General features: G+C 43.9%; 1 protein-coding gene across 2 annotated transcripts in view; it reads left to right on the plus strand.

Moving 5' to 3' along the window:
* dhx36 (DEAH (Asp-Glu-Ala-His) box polypeptide 36) overlaps positions 1 to 24,811 on the plus strand; it is a 62,923-nt gene extending 38,112 nt beyond the window's left edge. The window contains exons 17-25 of one of the 2 annotated variants that reach the window (XM_042296462.1): positions 303 to 420; positions 7,037 to 7,309; positions 7,382 to 7,468; positions 7,588 to 7,671; positions 7,782 to 7,881; positions 8,379 to 8,466; positions 11,575 to 11,695; positions 23,576 to 23,728; positions 23,892 to 24,811. In XM_042296462.1, the coding sequence (XP_042152396.1) occupies positions 303 to 420; positions 7,037 to 7,309; positions 7,382 to 7,468; positions 7,588 to 7,671; positions 7,782 to 7,881; positions 8,379 to 8,466; positions 11,575 to 11,695; positions 23,576 to 23,728; positions 23,892 to 24,149 (1,282 nt within the window). In that variant the 3' untranslated portion in view covers positions 24,150 to 24,811. Of the gene's footprint in view, positions 1 to 302; positions 421 to 7,036; positions 7,469 to 7,587; positions 7,672 to 7,781; positions 7,882 to 8,378; positions 8,467 to 11,574; positions 11,696 to 23,575; positions 23,729 to 23,891 lie in introns of both variants that reach the window. The other variant, XM_042296461.1, reaches the window with a different exon arrangement.
* The last annotated feature ends 2,224 nt before the right edge of the window (positions 24,812 to 27,035 follow it).

The following is a 27,035-nucleotide window of genomic DNA, read 5'->3' on the forward strand; positions in this document are numbered from 1 at the left end:
TTAGTGCTCCACTAGTCTGGTCTAGTTGTGGCAGCTACAGTGTGTATTCAGAGTGAGCCTGGACACAGTTAGTGCCACTAGTCTGGTCTAGTTGTGGCAGCTACAGTGTGACTCTGCTCAAAGCCACTAACACTTTAATACAATTCTCTGTCATAAGGTCTACATAACACTGTCAGTATAATCACATGAGCTAATTGTGTGTGTGTGTGTGTGTGTGTGTGTGTGTGTGTGTGTGTGTGTGTGTGTGTGTGTGTGTGTGTGTGTGTGTGTGTGTGTGTGTGTGTGTGTGTGCACGCTGGCAGGGTGTGTCCAGGGAAATGTTATCACCTGTATAATGGCCTGAGGGCCAGTCTTCTGGATGCCTACCAGCTACCTGAGATCATGCGCACACCACTGGAGGAACTGTGTCTGCAGATCAAGGTAATGTGTGGATCTCTGGTGTGACGGTCAAATACACAATCATTTGTCACATGCTTGGTAAACAACAGCTGTAGACTTAACAGTGAAATGTTTACTGGTCTTTTTCCATCAATGCAGAGTTAAAGATACAGATAGAAATAGTGACGCAAGGAATAAATAGCCAATGAATAACACTAGTAAAGATAACATTGGCTTATATACAGGAAGTATATAATAACATTGGCTTATATACAGGAAGTATATAATAACATTGGCTTATATACAGGAAGTAGAAAATAACATGGCTTATATACAGGAAGTAGAAAATAACATGGCTTATATACAGGAAGTAGAAAATAACATGGCTTATATACAGGAAGTAGAAAATAACATGGCTTATATACAGGAAGTAGAAAATAACATGGCTTATATACAGGAAGTAGAAAATAACATGGCTTATATACAGGAAGTAGAAAATAACATGGCTTATATACAGGAAGTAGAAAATAACATGGCTTATATACAGGAAGTAGAAAATAACATGGCTTGTATACAGGAAGTAGAAAATAACATTGGCTTGTATACAGGAAGTAGAAAATAACATTGGCTTGTATACAGGAAGTAGAAAATAACATTGGCTTGTATACAGGAAGTAGAAAATAACATGGCTTGTATACAGGAAGTAGAAAATAACATGGCTTGTATACAGGAAGTAGAAAATAACATGGCTTATATACAGGAAGTAGAAAATAACATGGCTTATATACAGGAAGTAGAAAATAACATGGCTTATACAGGAAGTAGAAAATAACATGGCTTATATACAGGAAGTAGAAAATAACATGGCTTATATACAGGAAGTAGAAAATAACATGGCTTATATACAGGAAGTAGAAAATAACATGGCTTATATACAGGAAGTAGAAAATAACATGGCTTATATACAGGAAGTAGAAAATAACATGGCTTATATACAGGAAGTAGAAAATAACATGGCTTGTATACAGGAAGTAGAAAATAACATTGGCTTGTATACAGGAAGTAGAAAATAACATTGGCTTGTATACAGGAAGTAGAAAATAACATTGGCTTGTATACAGGAAGTAGAAAATAACATTGGCTTGTATACAGGAAGTAGAAAATAACATTGGCTTGTATACAGGAAGTAGAAAATAACATGGCTTGTATACAGGAAGTAGAAAATAACATGGCTTGTATACAGGAAGTATAAAATAGCATTGGCTTGTGTACAGGAAGTAGAAAATAACATTGTCTTGTGTACAGGAAGTAGAAAATAACATTGTCTTGTGTACAGGAAGTAGAAAATAACATTGTCTTGTATACAGGAAGTAGAAAATAACATGGCTTGTATACAGGAAGTAGAAAATAACATTGGCTTGTATACAGGAAGTAGAAAATAACATGGCTTGTATACAGGAAGTAGAAAATAACATGGCTTGTATACAGGAAGTAGAAAATAACATTGGCTTGTATACAGGAAGTAGAAAATAACATGGCTTGTATACAGGAAGTAGAAAATAACATGGCTTGTATACAGGAAGTAGAAAATAACATGGCTTGTATACAGGAAGTAGAAAATAACATTGGCTTGTATACAGGAAGTAGAAAATAACATTGGCTATATACTTATACACCATGCAAAGTGTAATTCAAAACTTCAACATGCTCAAAGGGATATTCAATGTCTGTTTTTTTTATTTTATTTTTCACCCATCTACCAATAGGTGCCTTTCTTTACGAGGCGTTGAAAAACCTCTCTGGTCTTTGTTGTTGAATCAGTGTTTGAAATTCACTGCTCGACTGATGCTCGAAGCATTGTTACCCATCGCTCCACAAAATCTGCGGCCCTTCCAGAGCAATGGGAACAACTACTCCAAGTCTCAGAGCGAGTGATGTTTGAAACGCTATTAGCGTGCACCCCGCTAACTAGCATAATCTCGGGAGTTGATAGGCTTGAAGTCATAAACAGCTCAATGCTTGAAGCACAGCGAAGGGCTGCTGGCAAAATGCACAAAAGTGCTGTTTGAATGAATGCTTACGAGCCTGCTGGTGCCTACCATCGCTCAGTCAGACTGCTCTATCTCATATCAAATCATAGACTTAATTATAACATAATAACACACAGAAATATGAGCCTTTGGTCATTAATATGGTCGAATCCGGAAACTATCATTTCGAAAACAGGACTTTTATTATTTCAGTGAAATACGGAATCGTTCGGAATTTTATCTAACGGGTCGCATCCCGAAGTCTAAATATTGCTGTTATGTCATAATTACGTAAAATTCTGGCAAATTAGTTCGCAACGAGCCAGGCGGCCCAAACTGTTGCATATACACTGACTCTGCGTGCAACGAACGCAAGAGAAGTGACACAATTTCACCTGGTTAATATTGCCTGTTAACCTGGATTTCTTTTAGCTAAATATGCAGGTTTAAAAATCTATACTTCTGTGAATTGATTTTAAGAAAGGCATTGGTGTTTACGGTTGGGTACAGTCGTCCAACGATAGTGATTTTAAGAAAGGCATTGGTGTTTACGGTTGGGTACAGTCGTCCAACGATAGTGATTTTAAGAAAGGCATTGGTGTTTACGGTTGGGTACAGTCGTCCAACGATAGTGATTTTTTTTGTAAACGTGCTTTTGTTAAATCATCCCCCTGCATTGCATCGATTACATGCAACACAGGACACGCTAGACAACTACACATGGTTGATGATATTACTAGCTTAACTAGTGATTATGATTGATTGTTTTTTATAAGATAAGTTTAATGCTAGCTAGTAACTTACCTTGGCTTCTTACTGCATTCGCGTAACAGGCAGACTCCTTGTGGAGTGTAATGAGAGGCAGGTGGTTATTGTGTTGGACTAGTTAACTGTAAGGTTGCAAGATTGAATCCCTGAGCTGACAAGGTAAAATTCTGTCGTTCTGCCCCTGAACAAGGCAGTTAACCCACCGTTCCTAGGCCGTCATTGAAAATAAGAATGTGTTCTTAACTGACTTGCCTAGTTAAATAAAGATTAAATAATGGTGTAAAAAAAAAATATATATCGTCCAAATCGGTGTCCAAAAATACAGATTTCCGATTGAAATAGGCCCTAATCAATCGGCCATTCCGATTAATCGGTCAACCTCTAATATCAAGGTTAGTGATCGCTGTTCTGATGTCCAGAAAATTATTTTGTTTATAGAAAATTATGGTGGAGATTATGTACAAAAAAGGTTAGGATTAGCATAAAAAAAACGATGGCAGAATTGCTGCGATCTGTGTGTATGTTAGAACTGGGCAATAAGGATAATTATTGCCCGGGGGGGGGGGTTTATGGTGACTCATGTTCCCTTACAAGCGCTAATACAATCTCGCTCTCTCACTCACTGACTCACTCACTCTCTCGCTGAGTCCTTTGAAACGCTATTACACACAAACATACTCTACATCTGTTGGTCTCTCTGTCAATACACAATGCTTCCCTCTCACTCCCTCCCATTCCATCCTGGGGTTAGAGGACATAAAGACAGTGTTGTAATGGCTGGTCTCCCATTCCCCTACTGGGGTTAGAGGACATAAAGACAGTGTTGTAATGGCTGGTCTCCCATTCCCCTACTGGGGTTAGAGGACATAAAGACAGTGTTGTAATGGCTGGTCTCCCATTCCCCTACTGGGGTTAGGGGACATAAAGACAGTGTTGTAATGGCTGGTCTCCCATTCCCCTACTGGGGTTAGAGGACATAAAGACAGTGTTGTAATGGCTGGTCTCCCATTCCCCTACTGGGGTTAGAGGACATAAAGACAGTGTTGTAATGGCTGTTCTCCCATTCCCCTACTGGGGTTAGAGGACATAAAGACAGTGTTGTAATGGCTGGTCTCCCATTCCCCTACTGGGGTTAGAGGACATAAAGACAGTGTTGTAATGGCTGGTCTCCCATTCCATCCTGGGGTTAGAGGACATAAAGACAGTGTTGTAATGGCTGTTCTCCCATTCCCCTACTGGGGTTAGGGGACATAAAGACAGTGTTGTAATGGCTGGTCTCCCATTCCCCTACTGGGGTTAGAGGACATAAAGACAGTGTTGTAATGGCTGGTCTCCCATTCCATCCTGGGGTTAGAGGACATAAAGACAGTGTTGTAATGGCTGGTCTCCCATTCCATCCTGGGGTTAGAGGACATAAAGACAGTGTTGTAATGGCTGTTCTCCCATTCCCCTACTGGGGTTAGAGGACATAAAGACAGTGTTGTAATGGCTGGTCTCCCATTCCCCTACTGGGGTTAGAGGACATAAAGACAGTGTTGTAATGGCTGGTCTCCCATTCCCCTACTGGGGTTAGAGGACATAAAGACAGTGTTGTAATGGCTGGTCTCCCATTCCATCCTGGGGTTAGAGGACATAAAGACAGTGTTGTAATGGCTGGTCTCCCATTCCCCTACTGGGGTTAGAGGACATAAAGACAGTGTTGTAATGGCTGGTCTCCCATTCCCCTACTGGGGTTAGAGGACATAAAGACAGTGTTGTAATGGCTGGTCTCCCATTCCCCTACTGGGGTTAGAGGACATAAAGACAGTGTTGTAATAGCTGGTCTCCCATTCCCCTACTGGGGTTAGAGGACATAAAGACAGTGTTGTAATGGCTGGTCTCCCATTCCCCTACTGGGGTTAGGGGACATAAAGACAGTGTTGTAATGGCTGGTCTCCCATTCCCCTACTGGGGTTAGAGGACATAAAGACAGTGTTGTAATGGCTGGTCTCCCATTCCCCCTACTGGGGTTAGAGGACATAAAGACAGTGTTGTAATGGCTGGTCTCCCATTCCCTACTGGGGTTAGAGGACATAAAGACAGTGTTGTAATGGCTGGTCTCCCATTCCCCTACTGGGGTTAGAGGACATAAAGACAGTGTTGTAATGGCTGGTCTCCCATTCCATCCTGGGGTTAGAGGACATAAAGACAGTGTTGTAATGGCTGGTCTCCCATTCCCCTACTGGGGTTAGAGGACATAAAGACAGTGTTGTAATGGCTGGTCTCCCATTTCATCCTGGGGTTAGAGGACATAAAGACAGTGTTGTAATGGCTGGTCTCCCATTCCCCTACTGGGGTTAGAGGACATAAAGACAGTGTTGTAATGGCTGGTCTCCCATTCCCCTACTGGGGTTAGAGGACATAAAGACAGTGTTGTAATGGCTGGTCTCCCATTCCCTACTGGGGTTAGAGGACATAAAGACAGTGTTGTAATGGCTGGTCTCCCATTCCCCTACTGGGGTTAGAGGACATAAAGACAGTGTTGTAATAGCTGGTCTCCCATTCCCCTACTGGGGTTAGAGGACATAAAGACAGTGTTGTAATGGCTGGTCTCCCATTCCCCTACTGGGGTTAGAGGACATAAAGACAGTGTTGTAATGGCTGGTCTCCCATTCCCCTACTGGGGTTAGAGGACATAAAGACAGTGTTGTAATGGCTGGTCTCCCATTCCCCTACTGGGATAATGTGTGTTGGTGTCTAATGTACTATTCACACCTTTTTAGAGGGAGAATGATTGACCTCAGCGCGCGCACACACACACACACACACACACACTAACTAGAGCTGGGACGATAAACTTAAATTATCAACATCATTTTTGGGACAATTGATGGCTACAACCATCAAACTAAACTCAGCAAAAAAATTAACTTCCTCTCACTTTCAAGTTCGCTGAAAATAAACGCAGTTAACATGTGTAAATATTTATATGAACATAACAACTGAGACATAAACTGAACAAGTTCCACAGACATGTGACTAACCAGAAATGGAATAATGTGTCCCTGAACAAGAGGGGGGGGTCAAAATCAAAAGTAACATTCAGTATCTGGTGTGGCCACCAGCTGCATTAAGTACTGCAGTACATCTCCTCCTCATGGGCTGCACCAGATTTGCCAGTTCTTGCTGTGAGATGTTACCCCACTCTTCCACAAAGGCACCTGCAAGTTTCCGGACATTTCCGGGGGGAATGACCCTAGCCCTCACCCTCTGATCCAACAGATGAGCAGGGACCCTGGGTATCTTTCTCTTTGTGTTTTTCAGAGTCAGTAGAAAGGCCTCTTTAATGTCCCTAAGTTTTCATAATTGCCTACCGTCTGTAAACTGTTCCACAGGTGCATGTTCATTAGTAGTTTATGTTTCATTGAACAAGCAATGATGATCTGCGAATTTTTCGGGGATTTTTTTACGACTTCTCTTTGAAAGACAGGGTCATGAAAAAGGTCTGTTTCTTTTTTGGTGAGTTTAGTAGTTTAAAGGAGAATAATAAACAACTGTGGTGCACATTGGTGTTATAAACTGTGGTGCACATTGGTGTTATAAATATCTTTATATTTATTGTTATCACGTCAATTCATGAAATGTATTGCTATATGGATAATTGTCCTTATCGCCCAGCTCTAACACACACACACACTAATGTACTGGATCTAAAGGGAACAGTGACATATTACAGCCTTGCTGAATCTGCTAGTGAAGAGTTGACTCTAACAGTTAGACAGGTCTCATTCCCATTGGTTTCTGATCAAGTCAAGCTGTTGACTTTTCCCTAAGTAGTTTTTAATGTAGTTTGTCTAACTCTCTCTCCCCACTCCTTCTAGATCCTCAAGCTGGGTCCAATAGCAGAGTTCCTGAGGAAAGCTCTGGACCCTCCCACAGAGGAGGCTGTCACTCTGGCCATCACACACCTGATGGACCTCAATGCTCTGGACCGCTCAGAGGCTCTGACCCCGTTAGGATTCCACCTGGCCAGGCTGCCTGTAGAGCCTCACATCGGGAAGCTGATCCTGTTTGGAGCTCTGCTGGGCTGTCTGGACCCTGTCCTCACTATCGCTGCCTCTCTCAGCTTCAAGGACCCCTTCTTCATACCAATGGTGATCATACACGTGATCGTAGGCGCACACACTCACATACATTTTAGGTACTCACATCTCTCTCTCTCTCAGGGTAAGGAGAAGATGGCAGACTTTAGGAGAAGAACTCTGTCCAGAGACTCAAAGAGTGACCACCTCACCATCATCTATGCCTTCACAGTAAGATCCTTTTTTCCCCCCTACATCATTAGAGGTCTCTCCCATCTCCTCAATGGAATAATATCAATGGTTCATTCTGTTTAAAGAATTGCTAACTTGACTGTGTGTTAATCTGTCAGGGCTGGGAGGAAGCTAAGCGACGCGGCTACAAGTTTGAACGAGAGTTCTGCTGGGACAACTTCCTGTCAGCCAATACACTCCAGGTGATTCTCATGGTCCACCAATCAGATATCACGCTCCACCATTGGGATGCAGCCTTGGCTTCATATTGAGATTAGTATCTAACCTGTCTTGTGTGTTTGTCTGTCTGTAGATGCTGCACAACATGAAGGGTCAGTTTGCCGAGCACCTGCTGGGGGCTGGCTTCACCAGCAGCAAGAACCCAAAAGACCCTGAATCTAACACTAACTCAGGTGAACTGGTTGGATATATTTTTCTACAATTTGCTAGTCTCTCTCACTCCTCTCTCACTTTTCTCTCGCTCCTCTCTCTCTCGCTCCTCTTTCGCTCCTCTCTCTCTCTTTCGCTCCTCTCTCTTTCGCTCCTCTCTCTCTCGCTCCTATCTCTCTCGCTCCTATCTCTCTCGCTCCTCTCTCTCTCGCTCCTCTCTCTCTCTCGCTCTCTCTCTCTCTCTCGCTCCTCTCTCTCTCTCTCTCTCTCTCTCCTCTCTCTCTCTCTCGCTCTCTCTCTCTCTCTCTCGCTCCTCTCTCTCTCTCTCGCTCTCTCTCTCTCTCTCTCTCTCTCTCTCTCTCTCTCTCTCTCTCGCTCCTCTCTCTCTCTCTCGCTCCTCTCTCTCTCGCTCCTCTCTCTCTCTCTCGCTCCTCTCTCTCTCTCGCTCCTCTCTCTCTCACTCGCTCCTCTCGTTCCATGTCTCACTCTCTCTCTCCCTCTCTCTGTCTCTCTCCCTCAGATAATGAGAAGCTGATCAAGGCAGTGATAGTGGCAGGTCTCTACCCCAAAGTGGCCATGATCAAACCCAGCGGAAGCAAGAAGAGACCGTGAGTCAGCCTGGACCTACAGTAGCATATAGATATATAGATATACATACAGTTGAAGTCTGAAGTTTACATACACTTAGGTTGGAGTCATTAAAACTTGTTTTTCAACCACTCCACAAATGTCTTGTAACAAACTATAGTTTTGGCAAGTCGGTTAGGACATCTACTTTGTGCATGACACAAGTCATTTTTCCAACAATTGTTTACAGACAGATTTTATAATTCACTGTATCACAATTCCAGTTGGTCAGAAGTTTACATACACTAAGTTGACTGTGCCTTTAAACAGCTTGGAACATTCCAGAAAATGATGTCATGGCTTTAGAAGTTTCTGATAGGCTAATTGACATAATTTGAGTCATTTGGAGGTGTACCTGTGGATGTATTTCAAGGCCTACCTTCAAACTCAGTGCCTCTTTTCTTGACATCATTTGAGTCAATTGGAGGTGTACCTGTGGATGTATTTCAAGACCTACCTTCAAACTCAGTGCCTCTTTGCTTGACATCATGGGAAAATCAAAAGAAATCATCTAAGACCTCAGAAAAATAATTGTAGACCTCCACAAGCCTGGTTCATCATTGGGAGCAATTTCCAAACGCCTGAAGGTACCACATTCATCTGTACAAACATCTGTACAAACAATAGTACGCAAGTATAAACACCATATACAAAAGTATATATATCCACAGTAAAACGAGTCCTCAGCAAGGAAGAAGCCACTGCTCCAAAACCGCCAGACTACGGTTTGCAACTGCACATGGGGACAAAGATCGTACTTTTTGGAGAAATGTCCTCTGGTCTGATGAAACAAAAATAGAAGTGTTTGGCCATAATGACCATTGTTATGTTTGGAGGACAAAGGGGGAGGCTTGCAAGCCGAAGAACACCATCCCAACCGTGAAGCACGGTCATGTGCTGCATCATGTTGTGGGGGTGCTTTGCTGCAGGAGGGTCTGGTGCACTTCACAAAATAGATGGCATCATGAGGTGGGAAAATTAGGTGGATATATTGAAGCAACATCTCAAGGTATCAGTCAGGAAGTTAAAGCTTGGTCAATGACCCCAAGCATGCTTCCAAAGTTGTGGCAAAATGGCTTAAAGACAACAGAGTCAAGGTATTGGAGTGGCCATCACAAAGCCCTGACCTGAATCCTACTGAAGAAGCATGTGCGAGCAAAGAGGCCTACAAACCTGACTCAGTTACACCAGCTCTGTCAGGAGGAATGGGCCAAAATTCACCCAACGTATTGTGGGAAGCTTGTGGATGGCTACCCAAAACATTTCACCCAATTTAAACAATTTAAAGGCAATGCTACCAAATACTAATTGAGTGTATGTAAACTTCTGACCCGCTGGGAATGTGATGAAATAAATAAAAGCTGAAATAAATCATCCTCCCTACTATTATTCTGACATTTAACATTCTTGATGGTGTGGACAGTGAATTGTTACTCGGATTAAATGTCAGGAATGGTGAAAAACTGAGTTTAAATGAATTTGGCTAAGGTGTATGTTAACTTCCGACTTTGTGCGTGTGTGTAGATAATATCTATTAGGACTCACATATAACACCCCTTAGCAAACAGGGACAAGTGCTGATGAATTAACCAACATTTTGGTTAAATGATTTGCATTTTGTTCTGTTTTTATCGGTAAGCTCAATGCACCCATTGCACAGTTTCTCCAGATATAAATCAGATCCAGCCTGAGCTGTGTGATTCAGTAGGGAGTTGTAGTTTCCAACAGGCCAATATTCTACATAGTATAGCACATACCACATTGTAATTAACTACAATGACCATAATCCGTTGTGCATCTACTTGTCCAGTCTGTGCTTATTTTAAACCTGCTACTATTGAAGAGGGAAGAGTGCACGATCATGAGGGGATATAGAGAGCAGCTGTTTCTTCACAAGGTATTTCTACCTGGAAATACATTATCTAATACATTATCTAATACATTATCTAATACATTATCTAATACATTATCTAAGTGATTGATAGTTGGTACTCAGCAGTCTTAAAAGTACTGTATGCCTTATTTACATTGAAGAACAACAAAAATAGTGGTTTTGTCAGACAGCGTAGGCAGCAGCTCTAGAGATGATGACTTGGAATGAAATAATAAAGTCATCAAATAAAACTAATTTAATTTACACAAGACTGAAATATTTAATTTAAAGTAAAGTAATGTGAATAAATGAATGTCAATTAAGCAATACGGCCCTAGGGGCTGTTGTATATAACCAATATACCACGGCTAAGTGCTGCTCTTACGCACGACGCAACACGGTAAGCATTTAATGTTTGTAAAAAATTAAATAATAATCGAATCCGAAAACCGTGGTTATTTAAAAAGGAATAATCAAACCAAAACTGAACCGAAAGCACTAATCGCTCAGCACTAGCACTAATCGCTCAGCACTAGCACTAATCGCTCAGCACTAGCACTAATCGCTCAGCACTAGCACTAATCGCTCAGCACTAGCACTAATCGCTCAGCACTAGCACTAATCGCTCAGCACTAGCACTAATCGCTCAGCACTAGCACTAATCGCTCAGCACTAGCACTAATCGCTCAGCACTAGCACAGACAGACACTGGCAATGACAAGAGGGGACACCCCAGATTCTGCAGAGGGAAATACAATTCACTCAGACCTGAAACGTACTCTGTCAACTTCCTGTTGATTTATACCTGAGAAGGCCCCCCCCCCCAAGCCCAGGATGGATGGCAGACCATAAGCCCTAAACCCATTCCAGCCAGACAGATGCATCAATAACTCATCATAACACGTAGCAGACAGCTGCAAAATACACCTTCGATCTGCCTTGAAGCAGTGCACTGATATGGTTTAAAAACAGTTGTATTAAGATTCAAACTTTGGCCAAATATCAATAGTCGTAAAACTGTATTATGTTGCTATGGACAATATCACACACACATCTGTCTGTAAAGGATGTACACACGCACACACACACACACACACACACACATCTGTCTGTAAAGGATGTACACACACACACACACACACACACACATCTGTCTGTAAAGGATGTACACACACAAACACACACACACACACTAATGCCCACCTCTCTTCTCCAGGGTGAGGGTGTATACTAAAACTGATGGGAAGGTGTGTATTCACCCCAAGTCAGTGAATGCTGAGGAGACCCAGTTTAACTACACATGGCTCATCTATCACCTCAAGATGAGGACCAGCAGTGTGAGTATACAGTACAGCGTACTGTGACAACCCTGAATGTGTCTGTATTTTCTCTGGTAGGCACAACCTACCTGGCACCCCTACAAAACAACAACCTCAAGTTAAAACTGTGACATAGAAAATGGCACCCCAGATGGGACCTCTTTCAACATTGAGAAATAACCAAAGCAAATATTTTTGTGCAGATTGTGTGTTATTTAAAACAATGGATTCACCCCAAGAAAATCTGTTCATCCATATCGTACCTGTCAATAGGAATACACAGGATCATTTTGACCATCGAGCCTCCATATCATACCTGTCAATAGGAATACACAGGATCATTTTGACCATCGAGCCTCCATATCGTACCTGTCAATAGGAATACACAGGATTATTCTGACCATCGAGCTGACAATACAAATCATAATGTGAATGGAGAAAATGGAGTTGATTTGGGCCAGAGCCCTGGGAATCTGAATGCTCGGGTCTGGACCACAGGCCACGGGAGGTCTAACCAGTTACTCACTTATTGACTTTGACATGTGTGGAAGTACTGAGCTAGTCCTCCCTCTGACACCCAACCTTCCTCCATTATTCTGGTTTATCTCCAGAGGTTGTAGTCTTACAACTTCAAGGTGACATCCTTGATATTCGTCGGACTCAACAACATCTCCAAACTCTAATCCACCATGAATTCAAATGTCTGAGTGAAGAGCAACAACAGAGCTCAATGGAACTCTGAGACTCACTGAGAACTCTAACCCACATGCTGACAGAGCTCAGTGAGAGTGGAAGATGGGATATTACTGGTGCCATGGACAGGCAGTTTGACTACCAACGAAACCAGCTCACTGCCAGTGGTGCCTGTAACATCACCACACTGAGGTCCTCAAGGACGTTAATTCTATTTTTTCTCCCCTGGTTAACACTGGAGACCACTTGCAGACAGAGCTCTCTAAAGGTCGTAAAATGTTGGATGACGTGTCTGTTGACATGACCTCCATTAGGCACAACTCTTTGCACAGAGCTTCTCTGATGTCCACTTCTGTTCAGACCACCGGGGGCCAAGCTGGCACCTCAGAACAACCAAGACAAGGCCATGCTGCAGCCACCCCCTGCAGGATGCGATCCACCATGCATCCTGGTGTTTATTTCCATTGTCTGATAACTCCCTCACCCTCTACTTCCTCAATCCTTCCTAGCTCTTTTATTCATGGTGATGTGAGTAGACGTCATGTGGGGGTGATGCCCATTAACTTCACTAGGGTAGGGGGCACTATTTTCACTTCCGGATGAAAAGCATGCACAAAGTAAACTGCCTGCTACTCAGGCCCAGAAGATAGGATATGCATGTAATTTGGATAGATCATATAGATTTGGATAGAAAACATTCTAAAGTTTCCAAAACTGTTAAAATAATGTATGTGAGGATAACAGAATGGATTTGGCAGGCGAAAAACCTGAGAAAAATCCATCCAGGAAGTGGCATTTTTTTGTTTATAGTTTTCTATCGAATGCCATTACAGTATCCATTGATTTAGGATTCAAATTGCACTTCCTATGGCTTCCACTAGTCTTTAGAAATTGTTTCAGGCTTGTATTCTGAAAAATGAGGGAGTAGACCACTCTGAATGACTGGACCCTACAGTGTCACAGAGCTTTTTCATGCGTGTGCCTTTCTTGTTTACCTTTTATATTGACGACGTTATTGTCCGGTTGAAATATTATCGATTATTATGACTAAAAGCAACCTGAGAATTGATTATAAACATTGTTTGACATGTTTGACATGTTTCTACGAACTTTACGGATACTATTTGGATTTTTCGTCTGCCTGTTGTGACTGTGTTTGAGCCTGTGGATTACTGAACAAAACGCTCGAACAAAACTGAGGTTTTTGGATATAAACAGGGACTTTATCGAACAAAACAAACAGTTATTGAGTAAATGGGAGTTGTGTGAGTGCAACCATATGAAGATCATCATTGGTAAGTGATTAATTTTATCGCTATTTCTGACTTGTGTAACTCCTCTACTTGGCTGGTTACTGTTTGTTATGATTTGTCTGCTGGGCGCTGTTCTCAGATAATCGCATGGTATGGTAAAGCCTTTTTGAAATCTGACACCGTGGTTGGATTAACAAGAAGTTAATCTTTAAACCGATGTATAGCACTTGTATGTTTTATGAATTTTTATATAATGAGTATTTCTGTTTTTGAATTTGGTGCTCAGCAATTTCACTGGATGTTGGCCAGGTGGGACGCTAGCGTACCCTAGTGAGGTTAAATAGCAATTTCCCACCTTTGGGGGGGGGAAAGGATGACAGTCTTAATCCCCTAATATATCTGGGAAGATGTTGTGACTTTCTTGCCCTCAATCCCCTGGACAGAGAATGCCAACTGCAATATGAACAGAGAAAGAAACAGACACCCAAACAGTTACCCAAGCCAGACCATCAACAACAGCCAGAGTCTACAGCCAAGACCCCTCCCATGTTCTGTTAGAGATGTAGCAAAAATAAACATTCTCCAACTACATGTCCAAATCAGTATCAAGTAAACCCTTCCAGAAACCACCAATCACAACAGGCCAACACATTCTAACTCCCTTCGCAGGAACGCCCATCCTACTCTGGGTGCTTTGATCAAAGCTGAAAGCCCCAAGAGTCACTGCCTACGCTCCCCCATCGACATCCCCTTCCTTTCAGTTAATACCGCATCAACTGGTGTTACCCCTGTCCATAGGCCCATAGACATGAAGAGCCATCCTGGACACTGGGTCATCCTACACACTGCTCAATGAGAAACTGTGGAAGGAGTTGCTTCATATGTAGGGACCCAGCACAAACACTGGGACAAGCACCTTCGTGAGTTTCGATTTGCCCTGAATTCTGCTGTGCAAGAGTCCACTGGAGTCATCCCTGCAGATGTGAACCTGAGTCGTCCCCCTCCGAGGACACTTGGAAATTGTGCTACAGCCCCAGCAGGTTACTCCAGACTCTGCATGCTATGACCAGGTAGTCCATCTCCATGACTTTAGAACTCTTGTCTCAAAGAACGTGATCCAGACCCGACTCAAGCAGAAAATAAATTATGATAAAAAGAGACGAGACGTGCAGTTCCAGGTTAGTGATCGGGTGTGGCTTCGCTCTCATCCTTACTCAAAAGCTGAACAATTCTTCTCGGCCAAGCTCGCTCCTAAATGGCAAGGACCATCTAGGATTGTGGAGCAGATGGGCCCTCTGAACTACCGAGTGGTGAAAGAGGACACCGGTGAAGATATGCGCGTTGTCCATGTCTCACTCCTTAAGGACCGTTACCCTGAAGAATTGGAGGAGATTGAACGCTGCAAGGTCCTGGATATATTTGAAGAGGAAAGTGATGACGACTTTCCTCTGATTCCCAGACCCAGAAGTCTCACGCCTTAAGGCCTGTTACCCCTCAGCTAAGGAGTGTGAGCGCCACAAAGTCATGAATATTTTTGTAGAGGAAAGTGATAGACTTTTCTCGGTTTCCCAGACCAAGATGTGCGTTCCAGGGCAATGGTTGGCTTTTTCCAGGGGAGGGGGTGTGTGACGGCCCTGAATTTGTCTGAACCGTCTCATTGCTTCTCCTTCCAATAGGGTGTTTCCCCTTTAATTCCCTATTAAATAGCCGGCATCAGCTGCGCAAAAGTGGGGTTGTGACGGTGGTGCGAATGAGGATGTGTTCAACCCTCAGTTCCGAAGCTTCTTCACTCCGTTTGTTTTGTCGTATTTAAAAGTGTGATTTGTAGCCTCTCAAGTTTAACCAGGATCGGATCCAGTCATTTCTTCCTTTGGACTACACATCTCAGTTGGTCTCCGTTGTTTTGTCGTGGACTTTCTCCACTGGAAATCTGTTGGCGGATTGGATTGTCTGACTGACTACAACTTTTTGCATACAGTATTTCATTTGTATGAGTGTGATTTATACCGTAATTTGTGGTCAGCTGTAGTTGAAGACAACTGAGATTTGATACTCTTTATTAGAGGTCCACCGATTATGATTTTTCAACGCCAATACTGATTATTGGAGGACTAAAAAAAGCCGATACCGATTAATCGGACGATTTTAATTTATTTATTTGTAATAAGGACACTTACAACAATACTGAATGAACACTTTTTTATTTTAACTTAATATAATACATCAATAAAATCAATTTAGCCTCAAATAATTAATGAAACATGTTCAATTTGGTTTAAATAATGCAAAAACAAAGTGTTGGAGAAGAAAGTAAAAGTGCGATATGTGCCATGTGAAAAAGCTAACGTTTAAGTTCCTTGCTCAGAACATGAGAACATATGAAAGCTGGTGGTTCCTTTTAACATGAGTCTTCAATATTCCCAGGTAAGAAGTTTTAGGTTGCAGTTATTATAGGACTATTTCTCTCTACCATTTGTATTTCATATACCTTTGACTATTGGATGTTCTTATAGGCAATTTAGTATTGCCAGTGTAACAGTATAGTTTCCGTCCCTCTTCTTGCCCCTACCTGGGCTCGAACCAGGAACACATCGACAACAGCCACACTCGAAGCCTCGTTACACATTGCTCCACAAAAGCCGCTGCCCTTGCAGAGCAAGGAAAACAACTACTTCAAGGTCTCAGAGCGAGTGATGTCACCGATTTGAAACGCTATTAGCACGCACCCCGCTAACTAGCTAGCCATTTCACATCGGTTACACCAGCCTAATCTCGGGAGTTGATAGGCTTGAAGTCATAAACAGCTCAATGCTTGAAGCACAGCGAAGAGCTGCTGGCAAACGCACAAAAGTGCTGTTTGAATAAATGCTTACGAGCCTGCTACTGCCTACCACCGCTCAGTCAGACTGCTCTATCTCATATCAAATCATAGACTTAATTATAACATAATAACACACAGAAATACGAGCCTTAGGTCATTTAATATGGTCAAATCCGGAAAGTATAATTTAGAAAACAAAACGTTTATTCTTTCAGTGAAATACGGAACCGTTCCGTATTTTATCTAACGGATGGCATCCCTAAGTCAAAATCTTCCTGTTATATTGCACAACCTTCAAAGTTATGTCATAATTACATACATTTCTGGCAAATTATTTCGCAACAAGCCAGGCGGCCCAAACTGTTGCATTTACCCTGACTCTGCGTGCAATGAACGCAAGAGAAGTGACACAATTTCCCTAGTTTAATATTGCCTGCTAACCTGGATTTCTTTTAACTAAAAAATATACTTCTGTGTATTGATTTTAAGAAAGGCATTGATGTTTATGGTTTGGTACATTGATGTTTATGGTTAGGTACATTGGTGCAACGATTGTGCTTTTTTCGCAAATGTGTGTTTGTTAAATCATCCCCCATTTGACGAAGTTGGCTGTCTTTGTTAGGAAGAAATAGTCTTCACTCAGTTCGCAACGACCCAGGCAGCCCAAACTGCTGCATATACCCTGACTCTGTTGCACAGAATGCATGAGAAGCGACACAATTTCCCTAGTTAGAAGAATGAACTATGTACCAAATATGCAGGTTTAAAAATATATACTTGTGTATTGATTTTAAGAAAGGCGTTGATGTTTATGGTTAGGTACACATTGGTGCAACGACGGTGCCTTTAAGATACGTTTAATGCTAGCTATCACCTTATCTTGGTTCCTTGCTGCACTCGCATAACAGGTAGTCAGCCTGCCACGCAGTCTCCTCGTGGAGTGCAATGTAATCGGCCATGATCGGTGTCCAAAAATGCAGATTACCGATTGTTATGAAAACTTGAAATCAACCTTAATTAACTTGTTATGGGCAGGTGGGACGGTGAAATTGCAGAGCGCGAAATTCAAACTACAGAATTATAAATATTTAACTTTCATAAAATCACAAGTGCAATACATCAAATTCAAGCTGAACTTCTTGTTAATCCAGCCGCTGTGTCAGATTTCAAAAAGGCTTTATGGCGAAAGCACACTATGTGATTATCTGAGGACAGCGCCCCGCATACAAAACCATGAAAAACATATTTCAACCAGGCAGGTGCGACACGAAAGTCAGAATATATATATAATATATAGCTATAATAAATGCCTTACCTTATCTTCTTCTGCTGGCACTCCAAAAGGTCCGAGTTACATCACAAATGGTCCTTTTGTTCAGTAATGTCCTTCTTTATATCCATAAAAACTCAGTTTAGCTGGCGTGCTTTATTCAATAATCCACCCAGTTTCCCTCCATCAAAATGCATACAAAATGAATCCCAAATGTTACTAATAAACTTTTCCAAACAAGTCAAACAACGTTTATAATCAAACCTTAGGTACCCTAATATGTAAATAAACTATACAATTTAAGACTGAGAATCGTTATTGTCTTTACCGGGGAAAAATACCAAAGAACGCGCTCTCATTCACGCGCTTGGAAACACTACAGCCAAAATGGAGCCACCTAGAAAAACTACAATTTCTGGCTCATTTTTTCAAAAAGAACAGCCTGAAAATCTTTCTAAAGACTGTTGACATCTAGTGGAATCCCTAGGAACTGCAATCTGGGAGGACTTCGCCTTATAATAAAGTGAATAGGCTGAATTTTTTTTTTTTGGGGGGGGTGGTTTGTCCTCGGGGTTTTGCCATTTCAGTTCTGTTATACCGACAGACATTATTAGAAACTTCAGAGTGTTTTCTATCCAAATCTACCAATTATATGCAAATCCTCGCTTCTGGGCCTGAGTAACAGTCAGTTTACTTTGGGCACGCTTTTCATCCGGACGTGAAAATACTGCCCCCTATCCAAGAGAGGTTAATCTGTCGACCTCTACTCTTTATGGTTGTGTGGTGAAATAGTTAATATTTTATTGAGACTGGGTTTACGCTACACTTTTATGAACGGAGAAACATTGCGTGCGAAGGTCACTTGAGTTCACTGAACTCTTTACCGGGCTGGACTCTTTTTAGGCCCGAGGCACGGGACTTTTCTTGAGGAACCAGAGCTCGTTGTTTGTTTACATTATTTTGTGTGTGTGTGTGTGTGTGTGTGTGATCATTTATGTTGGTAATACAACCCATGCAAAATAAGTTGTTTTGAATTTATTTCCAATGTTTTAAGGGTTTATGAAAAGTGAATTTCCAGACTGACTTTTACATGAGTCGTTGGTGTGGACTTGACAGACCAGAAGGGACTCATTCCCTCCCAAACCAAAAGGAGAAATCAATATTTTCTCTGGTAGGCACAACCTACCTGGCACCCCCTACAAACAATAACCACAAGACAAAACTGTTACAATACATACAGCATGCATACACAGTACAGCATGCATACACAGTACAGAATACATACACAGTACAGAATACATACACAGTACAGAATGCATACACAGTACAGCATGCATACACAGTACAGAATACATACACAGTACAGCATGCATACACAGTACAGAATACATACACAGTACAGAATACATACACAGTACAGCATGCATACACAGTACAGTACAGCATGCATACAACGCTGTTGCACCATTTGCCACAAATGAACCTTACAGAGATGCTTCACTCGAAAATCAGTTTGTCAGTACTTTTTATCCTATTGCAAATTAGTACCAATCTTTTGATATATGCATGCTCCTGATTCATGCAGTAGGATACACACACCAGAGGGTGAGTGATATATGCATGCTCCTGATTCATGCAGTAGGATACACACACCAGAGGATGAGTGATAGATACTTCATCCTGATTTATGCAGTAGGATACACACACCAGAGGATGAGTGATATATGCATGCTCCTGATTCATGCAGTAGGATACACACACCAGAGGGTGAGTGATATATGCATGCTCCTGATTCATGCAGTAGGATACACACACCAGAGGATGAGTGATAGATACTTCATCCTGATTCATGCAGTAGGATACACACACCAGAGGGTGAGTGATAGATACTTCATCCTGATTCATGCAGTAGGATACACACACCAGAGGATGAGTGATAGATACTTCATCCTGATTCATGCAGTAGGATACACACACCAGAGGGTGAGTGATAGATACTTCATCCTGATTCATGCAGTAGGATACACACACCAGAGGATGAGTGATAGATACTTCATCCTGATTCATGCAGTAGGATACACACACCAGAGGGTGAGGGATATGGACTCGGAAGGGTGGTTGTGAGTTCCACAGTGTTGTTTGTGACTGTTTCACTGAGTTGGCGGGTTAAAGGTTAACTCTGGTCCCATTTTTAGACTTGATTAATATTTGATTAAACCAGTGGCTTTCAACTCCCTCCCAAAGTCCCTGGCACATCCAAGCTCCCGGGCAGTACCAGAGAAGAGGAACAGTCAATGCCAGCCTCTCTCTGTCCTCTTTCTACCCTGCTGCACTGAATGTTATCAGTTAGAGGAGGGATGGGTTACTGACTGTGGAAATGTGTTTTAAGAACTCAGTCCGGATCTCAACTTACTGTTGAGAATTAGAATAGTAGAATACACAAGGTGCAATTTAGAAATATGGTTGTGCCTCCTGAGTGGCACAAGGCAGTGCTAGCTGTGCCACTAGAGATCCTGGTTCGAGTCCAGGCTCTGTCGCAGCCGGCCGAGACCCGCGGGAGACCCATGGGGCGGCGCACAATTGGCCCAGCGTCATCTGGGTTAGGGTAGGGTTTGGCCGGCAGGGATGTGCTTTTCCCATCTCATGTGGCGCCTGGGCGCAATGCACACTAACACGGTCGCCAGGTGTACGGTGTTTCCTCCGACACATTGGTGCGGCTGGCTTCGGGATAAGCAGGCATTGTGTCAAGAAGCAGTTCGGCTTGGTTGGGTTGTGTTTCGGAGGAAGCACGGCTCTCGACCTTCGCCTCTCCCGAGTCCGTATGGGAGTGGCTGCGATGAGACAAGACTGTAACTACCAATTGGATATCACAAAAAAAAGGCAATATGGTTGTGCATCAGCAGTTTCTCTTGTTATGTCAGTCACTCAATCAGCCATGTCAGCTAACATCTTTTAGATTGTTAAGTTAGTCTAATGGCCAGCTATCTAAACTTGTAGTAATCATGGTCGAATTACCAACCAAAGAGGGGGCCCATTGATTTTGTTAGTCTCTCTCATTCAGGTTTGCAATTTTGAATATGGCAAAATGTGTAGAATTGCATGAAATGAACTAATACTACAGTTTTTGTCTCTCATTTTCGAGTGGGGACGCTACATTTTTGTGCTTAGTGCCCCCAGAAGGATAGGGCCGGCTCTTAATGCAGGTGTGGGTATGCAGACCTGCGAGGCACTGTGGCCCCTTATGAGTGGAGATTGTTTTGTGGCCCCCACCCCCAGCAAAGTTGCCCATCCCTGTTAGATAGAGGTGCTTTTCTTTCTCGTCCGACTGTCTTTCTGGTCCGACTGTGAAAGGGAAACCTAGCCAGTCCAGTGACGCGAGCCTAGCAGACGAGCTAAATACCAACACTGAACCATGCATGAGAGTAATTCACATACCGCCCCAACAGATCCTCAGATGACGCAACCTCTATTGCACTCCACACTGCCCTTTCCCACCTGGACAAAAGGAACACCTACGTGAGAATAATGTTCATTGACTACAGCTCAGCGTAGTCACCACACCATAGTGCCCTCAAAGCTTATCACTAAACAAAGAACCCTGGGACTAAACACCTCCTTTTGCAACTGGATCCTGGACTTCCTGACGGGCAGTCCCCAGGTGGTGAGGGTAGGCAACAACATGTCTGCCACTGTGACCCTCAACACGTGGGACCCCTCAGGGGTGCGTGCTTAGACCCCTCCTGTACTCTATGTTCACCCGCCTCTGCGTGGCGTACGACTCCAACACCATTGTTACGTTTGCAGATGATACGACGGTAGTGGGCCTGATCACAGCCTACAGGGGAGGTCGTCAGAGACCTGGCAGTGCTGATCGTGGACTGCAGGAAACGATGGGGCTGTAGTAGAGACGGTCGAGAGTTTCAAGTTCCTCGGTGTCCACATCACACATCAGGATCTATCATGGTCCACACACACACCAACAGAGTTGTGAAGAGGGCAAGACAATGCCTCTCCCCCTCAGGGGGCTGAAAAGATTCAGCGATGGCCCTGAGATCCTCAAAGTTCTCCAGCTGCACTGTGGTGGAAATGTAATATTAATTATATACTATACTGTTTACTTAGACACACTATGCTGTTTTTACTTAGCGCAATTCCTGCCGATCGTAAACACAGGTGGTCACATACTGCTGTCGCATCCAAGCAGCTCATACATCTGTACACTCAGATTCATACAAGACAAGCCTGTATCAGCAAAAATACTAACATATAACAATGGATCATTTTATGTGGGAAGTGCAGGGAAGAACAGAGAAATGGTGGATATCAGCTATCTTGGGCTACACCGACGAGCTCTTTTCCCAGGGCCTGTTTCTGCACATTTGCTAACTCTTACAAAGATACAAGGATATAGTTTCTATAGGAGGTGAAAGACAGCTCTGTTCATTAAGCTTTTCAACTCTGACTATTCTTAGTGATGGTTGATTTACTTCATTTTTGCTAATCTTATAATAAAATGTGTTGTTTGAAAGAATCTGCAGTCTCTCTTCCTATAGAATTTCTCTGACGGCACCATTGTGAGCTTCTTGATTGGCTGCATCACCGCTTGGTATGGCAATTGCTTTTCATCCGACTGCAAGGTGCTACAGAGGGTAGTGAGTACGGCCCAGTACATCACTGGGGCCGAACTCCCTGCCATCCAGGGCCTATATACCAGGCGGTGTCAGAGGAAGGCCCTAAAAATGATCAGACTCCAGCCACCCAAGCCATAGACTGTTCTCTCTCTGCTACTGTACCGAAGCTTAGTTAGTCTGGGTAGCTATTGGTGAACTAACTGCATTTACCCTCTTTTACCACTATTTTGACCCATCACATACACTGCTGTTACTGTTTATCTATTGTGTTGTCTAGTCACTTTACCCCCTACCTATATGTACATATCTACCTCAATTACCTCATACCTATATGTACATATCTACCTCAATTACCTCATACCCCTGCACATTGACTCAGTACTGGTGCCCCGTGTGTATATAGCCAAGTTATTACCTCATACCCCTGCAAATTGACTCAGTACTGGTACCCCGTGTGTATATAGCCAAGTTATTACCTCATACCCCTGCAAATTGACTCAGTACTGGTACCCCGTGTGTATATGCAAAGCCAGTAAGTTATTAGCCTCATACCCCTGCAAATTGACTCAGTACTGGTACCCCTGGTGTGTATATAGCCAAGTTATTACCTCATACCCCTGCAAATTGACTCAGTACTGGTACCCCGTGTGTATATAGCCAAGTTATTACCTCATACCCCTGCAAATTGACTCAGTACTGGTACCCCGTGTGTATATAGCCACGTTATTACCTCATACCCCTGCAAATTGACTCAGTACTGGTACCCCGTGTGTATATAGCCAAGTTATTGACTCAGTACTGGTACCCTGTGTGTTTATAGCCAAGTTATTGACTCAGTACTGGTACCCCGTGTGTATATAACCAAGTTATTGACTCAGTACTGGTACCCTGTGTGTATATAGCCAAGTTATTGACTCAGTACTGGTACCCCGTGTGTATATAGCCAAGTTATTGACTCAGTACTGGTACCCCGTGTGTATATAGCCAAGTTATTGACTCAGTACTGGTACCCTGTGTGTTTATAGCCAAGTTATTGTTACTCATTGTGGATTTATTCCTTGTTATACATTTTTCTATTTGTTTTCTTTGTCTCTATTGTTGGGAAGGGTCCACCTGTTATTTACCAAGCATCTTCATGTGTGTGTGTGATGCTGTATCCATATCTGTCTCTAGATGTGTGTGTGTGTGTGTGTGTGTGTGTGTTAATGCTGTAATTATGTCTGTCCCCAGATCTTCCTTTACGACTGTACGGAGGTGTCTCCATTCTCCCTGCTGTTCTTTGGAGGTGACGTCACCATACAGATGGATCAGGACCAGGAGACCATCGCCGTGGACGACTGGATCGTCTTCCAGTCCCCCGCACGCATCGCTCACCTCGTCAAGGTACACACACACACACACACACACACACACACCATCGCTGTGGACGACTAGATCGTCTTCCAGTCCCCCGCACGCATTGCTCACCTCGTCAAGGTACACGAACACACACACACGCAAACAAACACACACCTGACCGTTTTTCCGTATCTGCCTCTCTCTGTAGAATCTGAAGAAGGAGCTGGACTCTCTATTGGAAGAGAAGATCCGAAGCCCCGCCCCTGTGGACTGGAGCAACCGCCAATCCAAAGACTGTGCCGTCATCACAGCCATCATAGACCTCATCACCACCCAGGAGAGGCCCAACGTTAACGCGAGGAACACTGAGCCTAGAGGACGCGGCCAGTATCACAACAACGATGATGGTGACGAGTACGAGAACTGCTGCATCTCTTCTCAACCCAGAGAAAAGCTCAGGCCATAGAGATGGAAAGAGGTCTCCACTTTGTATCTGTGCCATAATGGCGCTGCCCATGCTATCTCCGTTTGAATTAAGTGTCAAGCTAATGTTGGTGATTTACCTCCACTTGCAGAGCTGGAGTCTTAAACTATATATTGTGTTATTTTGGCGATGAAGCTTAACGCCATTTACCAACTAGGCAAACCAATTTGAAGACCATGGTCTGGTCATTGGCTGATCATTCCCATAGGAATCCCCCACCCAGTTGACTACTTTTAAATGGTGGAAGCCCCTCAATGTCCATGCTAAATTGTTTCCAAGTAGAGATCTCTATACATCTCAATGTCTTAGGCACATTTTCTATTGGATATGAGTCCAGTCAGGATGGTATGTGAAGAAAGAGTCCCCGAACACCAACTATTTGAATTTAATTCTATAATAAGCCTACTGGAAAAGGCTGAGCATGTATTTTTGCATTTGTTAAAAACAATTATGTGAAACTAAGTTGTATGGAATGCTGTTTTGTTGATATTGCTTGACATTCTCATGTTGTCAAATGGCCCATTTGGCTGATGAATGGTTAACTTGCCATTGTTTTTCTTTTCAGTTCTTGTTCAAATATTTGAATCTTCTCCCTGAAGCTGAATCAATAAAGCTGCCCTTATTGCAGTGTGAAGTGGGAGAGATTAAGGCCTGGATTCGCATTATGGCGTGCTTGACATTTAAAGGTCATTTCTAACTGAGCCGCCATCTGCAGCATTTTACCTTGAATGCCATCTCTACGAACGTGGAAAGAGGGGCGATCGGATTTCAAGTTAAAAGATACGTTAGTAGTAGCACATATTCCTGAATTGGGTCCTTGTTAAAATGTAACAGCCGTGATGGATGTACATTGCGTTATCCAACTAAGAACAAATTCTTATTTCCAATGACGGCCTACCAGGGGAACAGTGGGTTAACTGCCTGTTCAGGGGCAGAATGACAAGATTTTTTTATCTTGTCAGCCTGGGGATTCGATCTGGCAACCTTTTAAGGTTACTAGTCCACTCTAACCGCTAGGCTACCTGCCTCCTCTAACCGCTAGGCTACCTGCCTCCTCTAACCGCTGGGCTACCTGCCTCCTCTAACCGCTGGGCTACCTGCCTCCTCTAATCGCTGGGCTACCTGCCTCCTCTAACCGCTGGGCTACCTGCCTCCTCTAACCGCTAGGCTACCTGCCTCCTCTAACCGCTGCTACCTGCCTCTAACCGCTGGCTACCTGCTACCCTGCCGGCCTCCTCTAACCGCTGGGCTACCTGCCTCCTCTAACCGCTGGGCTACCTGCCTCCTCTAACCGCTGGGCTACCCTGGGCCTGCCTCCTCTAACCGCTGGGCTACCTGCCTCCTCTAACCGCTGGGCTACCTGCCTCCTCTAACCGCTAACCTAACCGCTGGGCTACCTGCCTCCTCTAACCGCTGGGCTACCTGCCTCCTCTAACCGCTGCTACCTGGCTACCTGCCTCCTCTAACCGCTGGGCTACCTGCCTCTACCTGCCTCCTCTACCGCTGGGCCTCTAACCGCTGGGCTACCTGCCTCCTGGGCGAACCGCTGGGCTACCTGCCTCCTCGAACCGCTAGGCTACCTGTCTCCTCTAACGCTAGGCTAGGCTACCTGCTACCTCTCCTCTAACCGCTAGGCTACCTGCCTCCTTTAGGCTACCTGCTAACCGCTAGGCTACCTGCCTCCTTTAACCGCTAGGCTACCTGCCTCCTTTAACCGCTAGGCTACCTGCCTCCTTTAACCGCTAGGCTACCTGCCTCCTTTAACCGCTAGGCTACCTGCCTCCTCTAACCGCTAGGCTACCTGCCTCCTCTAACCGCTAGGCTACCTGCTAACCGCTAGGCTACCTGCCTCCTCTAACCGCTAGGCTACCTGCCTCCTCTAACCGCTAGGCTACCTGCCTCCTCTAACCGCTAGGCTACCTGCCTCCTCTAACCGCTAGGCTACCTGCCTCCTCTAACCGCTAGGCTACCTGCCTCCTCTAACCGCTAGGCTACCTGCCTCCTCTAACCGCTAGGCTACCTGCCTCCTTTAACCGCTAGGCTACCTGCCTCCTTTAACCGCTAGGGCTACCTGCCTCCTCTAACCGCTAGGCTACCTGCCTCCTTTAACCGCTAGGCTACCTGCCTCCTTTAACCGCTAGGCTACCTGCCTCCTTTAACCGCTAGGCTACCTGCCTCCTTTAACCGCTAGGCTACCTGCCTCCTAATGTCACGCCCTGGTCTTAGTATTTTGTGTTTTCTTTATTTGGTCAGGCCAGGGTGTGACATGGGTTTATTTTGTGTTGTGTTTTTGTATGGGGTTTTTCGTAGGTTTTGGGATTGTGGCTTAGTGGGGTTTTCTAGCAAAGTCTATGGTCTGGGGTCTGTTCCCCAGTCATAACAGAGGTCTGTTCCCCAGTCATAACAGAGGTCTGGTCCCCAGTCATAACAGAGGTCTGGTCCCCAGTCATAACAGAGGTCTGGTCCCCAGTCATAACAGAGGTCTGGTCCCCAGTCATAACAGAGGTCTGGTCCCCAGTCATAACAGAGGTCTGGTCCCCAGTCATAACAGAGGTCTGGTCCCCAGTCATAACAGAGGTCTGGTCCCCAGTCATAACAGAGGTCTGGTCCCCAGTCATAACAGAGGTCTGGTCCCCAGTCATAACAGAGGTCTGGTCCCCAGTCATAACAGAGGTCTGGTCCCCAGTCATAACAGAGGTCTGGTCCCCGGTCCCCAGCCATAACAGAGGTCTGTACCCCGGTCATAACAGAGGTCTGTTCCCCAGTCCCCAGCCATAACAGAGGTCTGTACCCCGGTCCCCTAAATTCACTGAGCCATTCAAAAATTAATCAGCATTCTGAAAGAAAACAGATTGTAAATACAACAAA

Source organism: Oncorhynchus tshawytscha, linkage group LG13 (assembly GCF_018296145.1).
Source record: "Oncorhynchus tshawytscha isolate Ot180627B linkage group LG13, Otsh_v2.0, whole genome shotgun sequence".
NCBI lineage: Eukaryota > Metazoa > Chordata > Actinopteri > Salmoniformes > Salmonidae > Oncorhynchus > Oncorhynchus tshawytscha.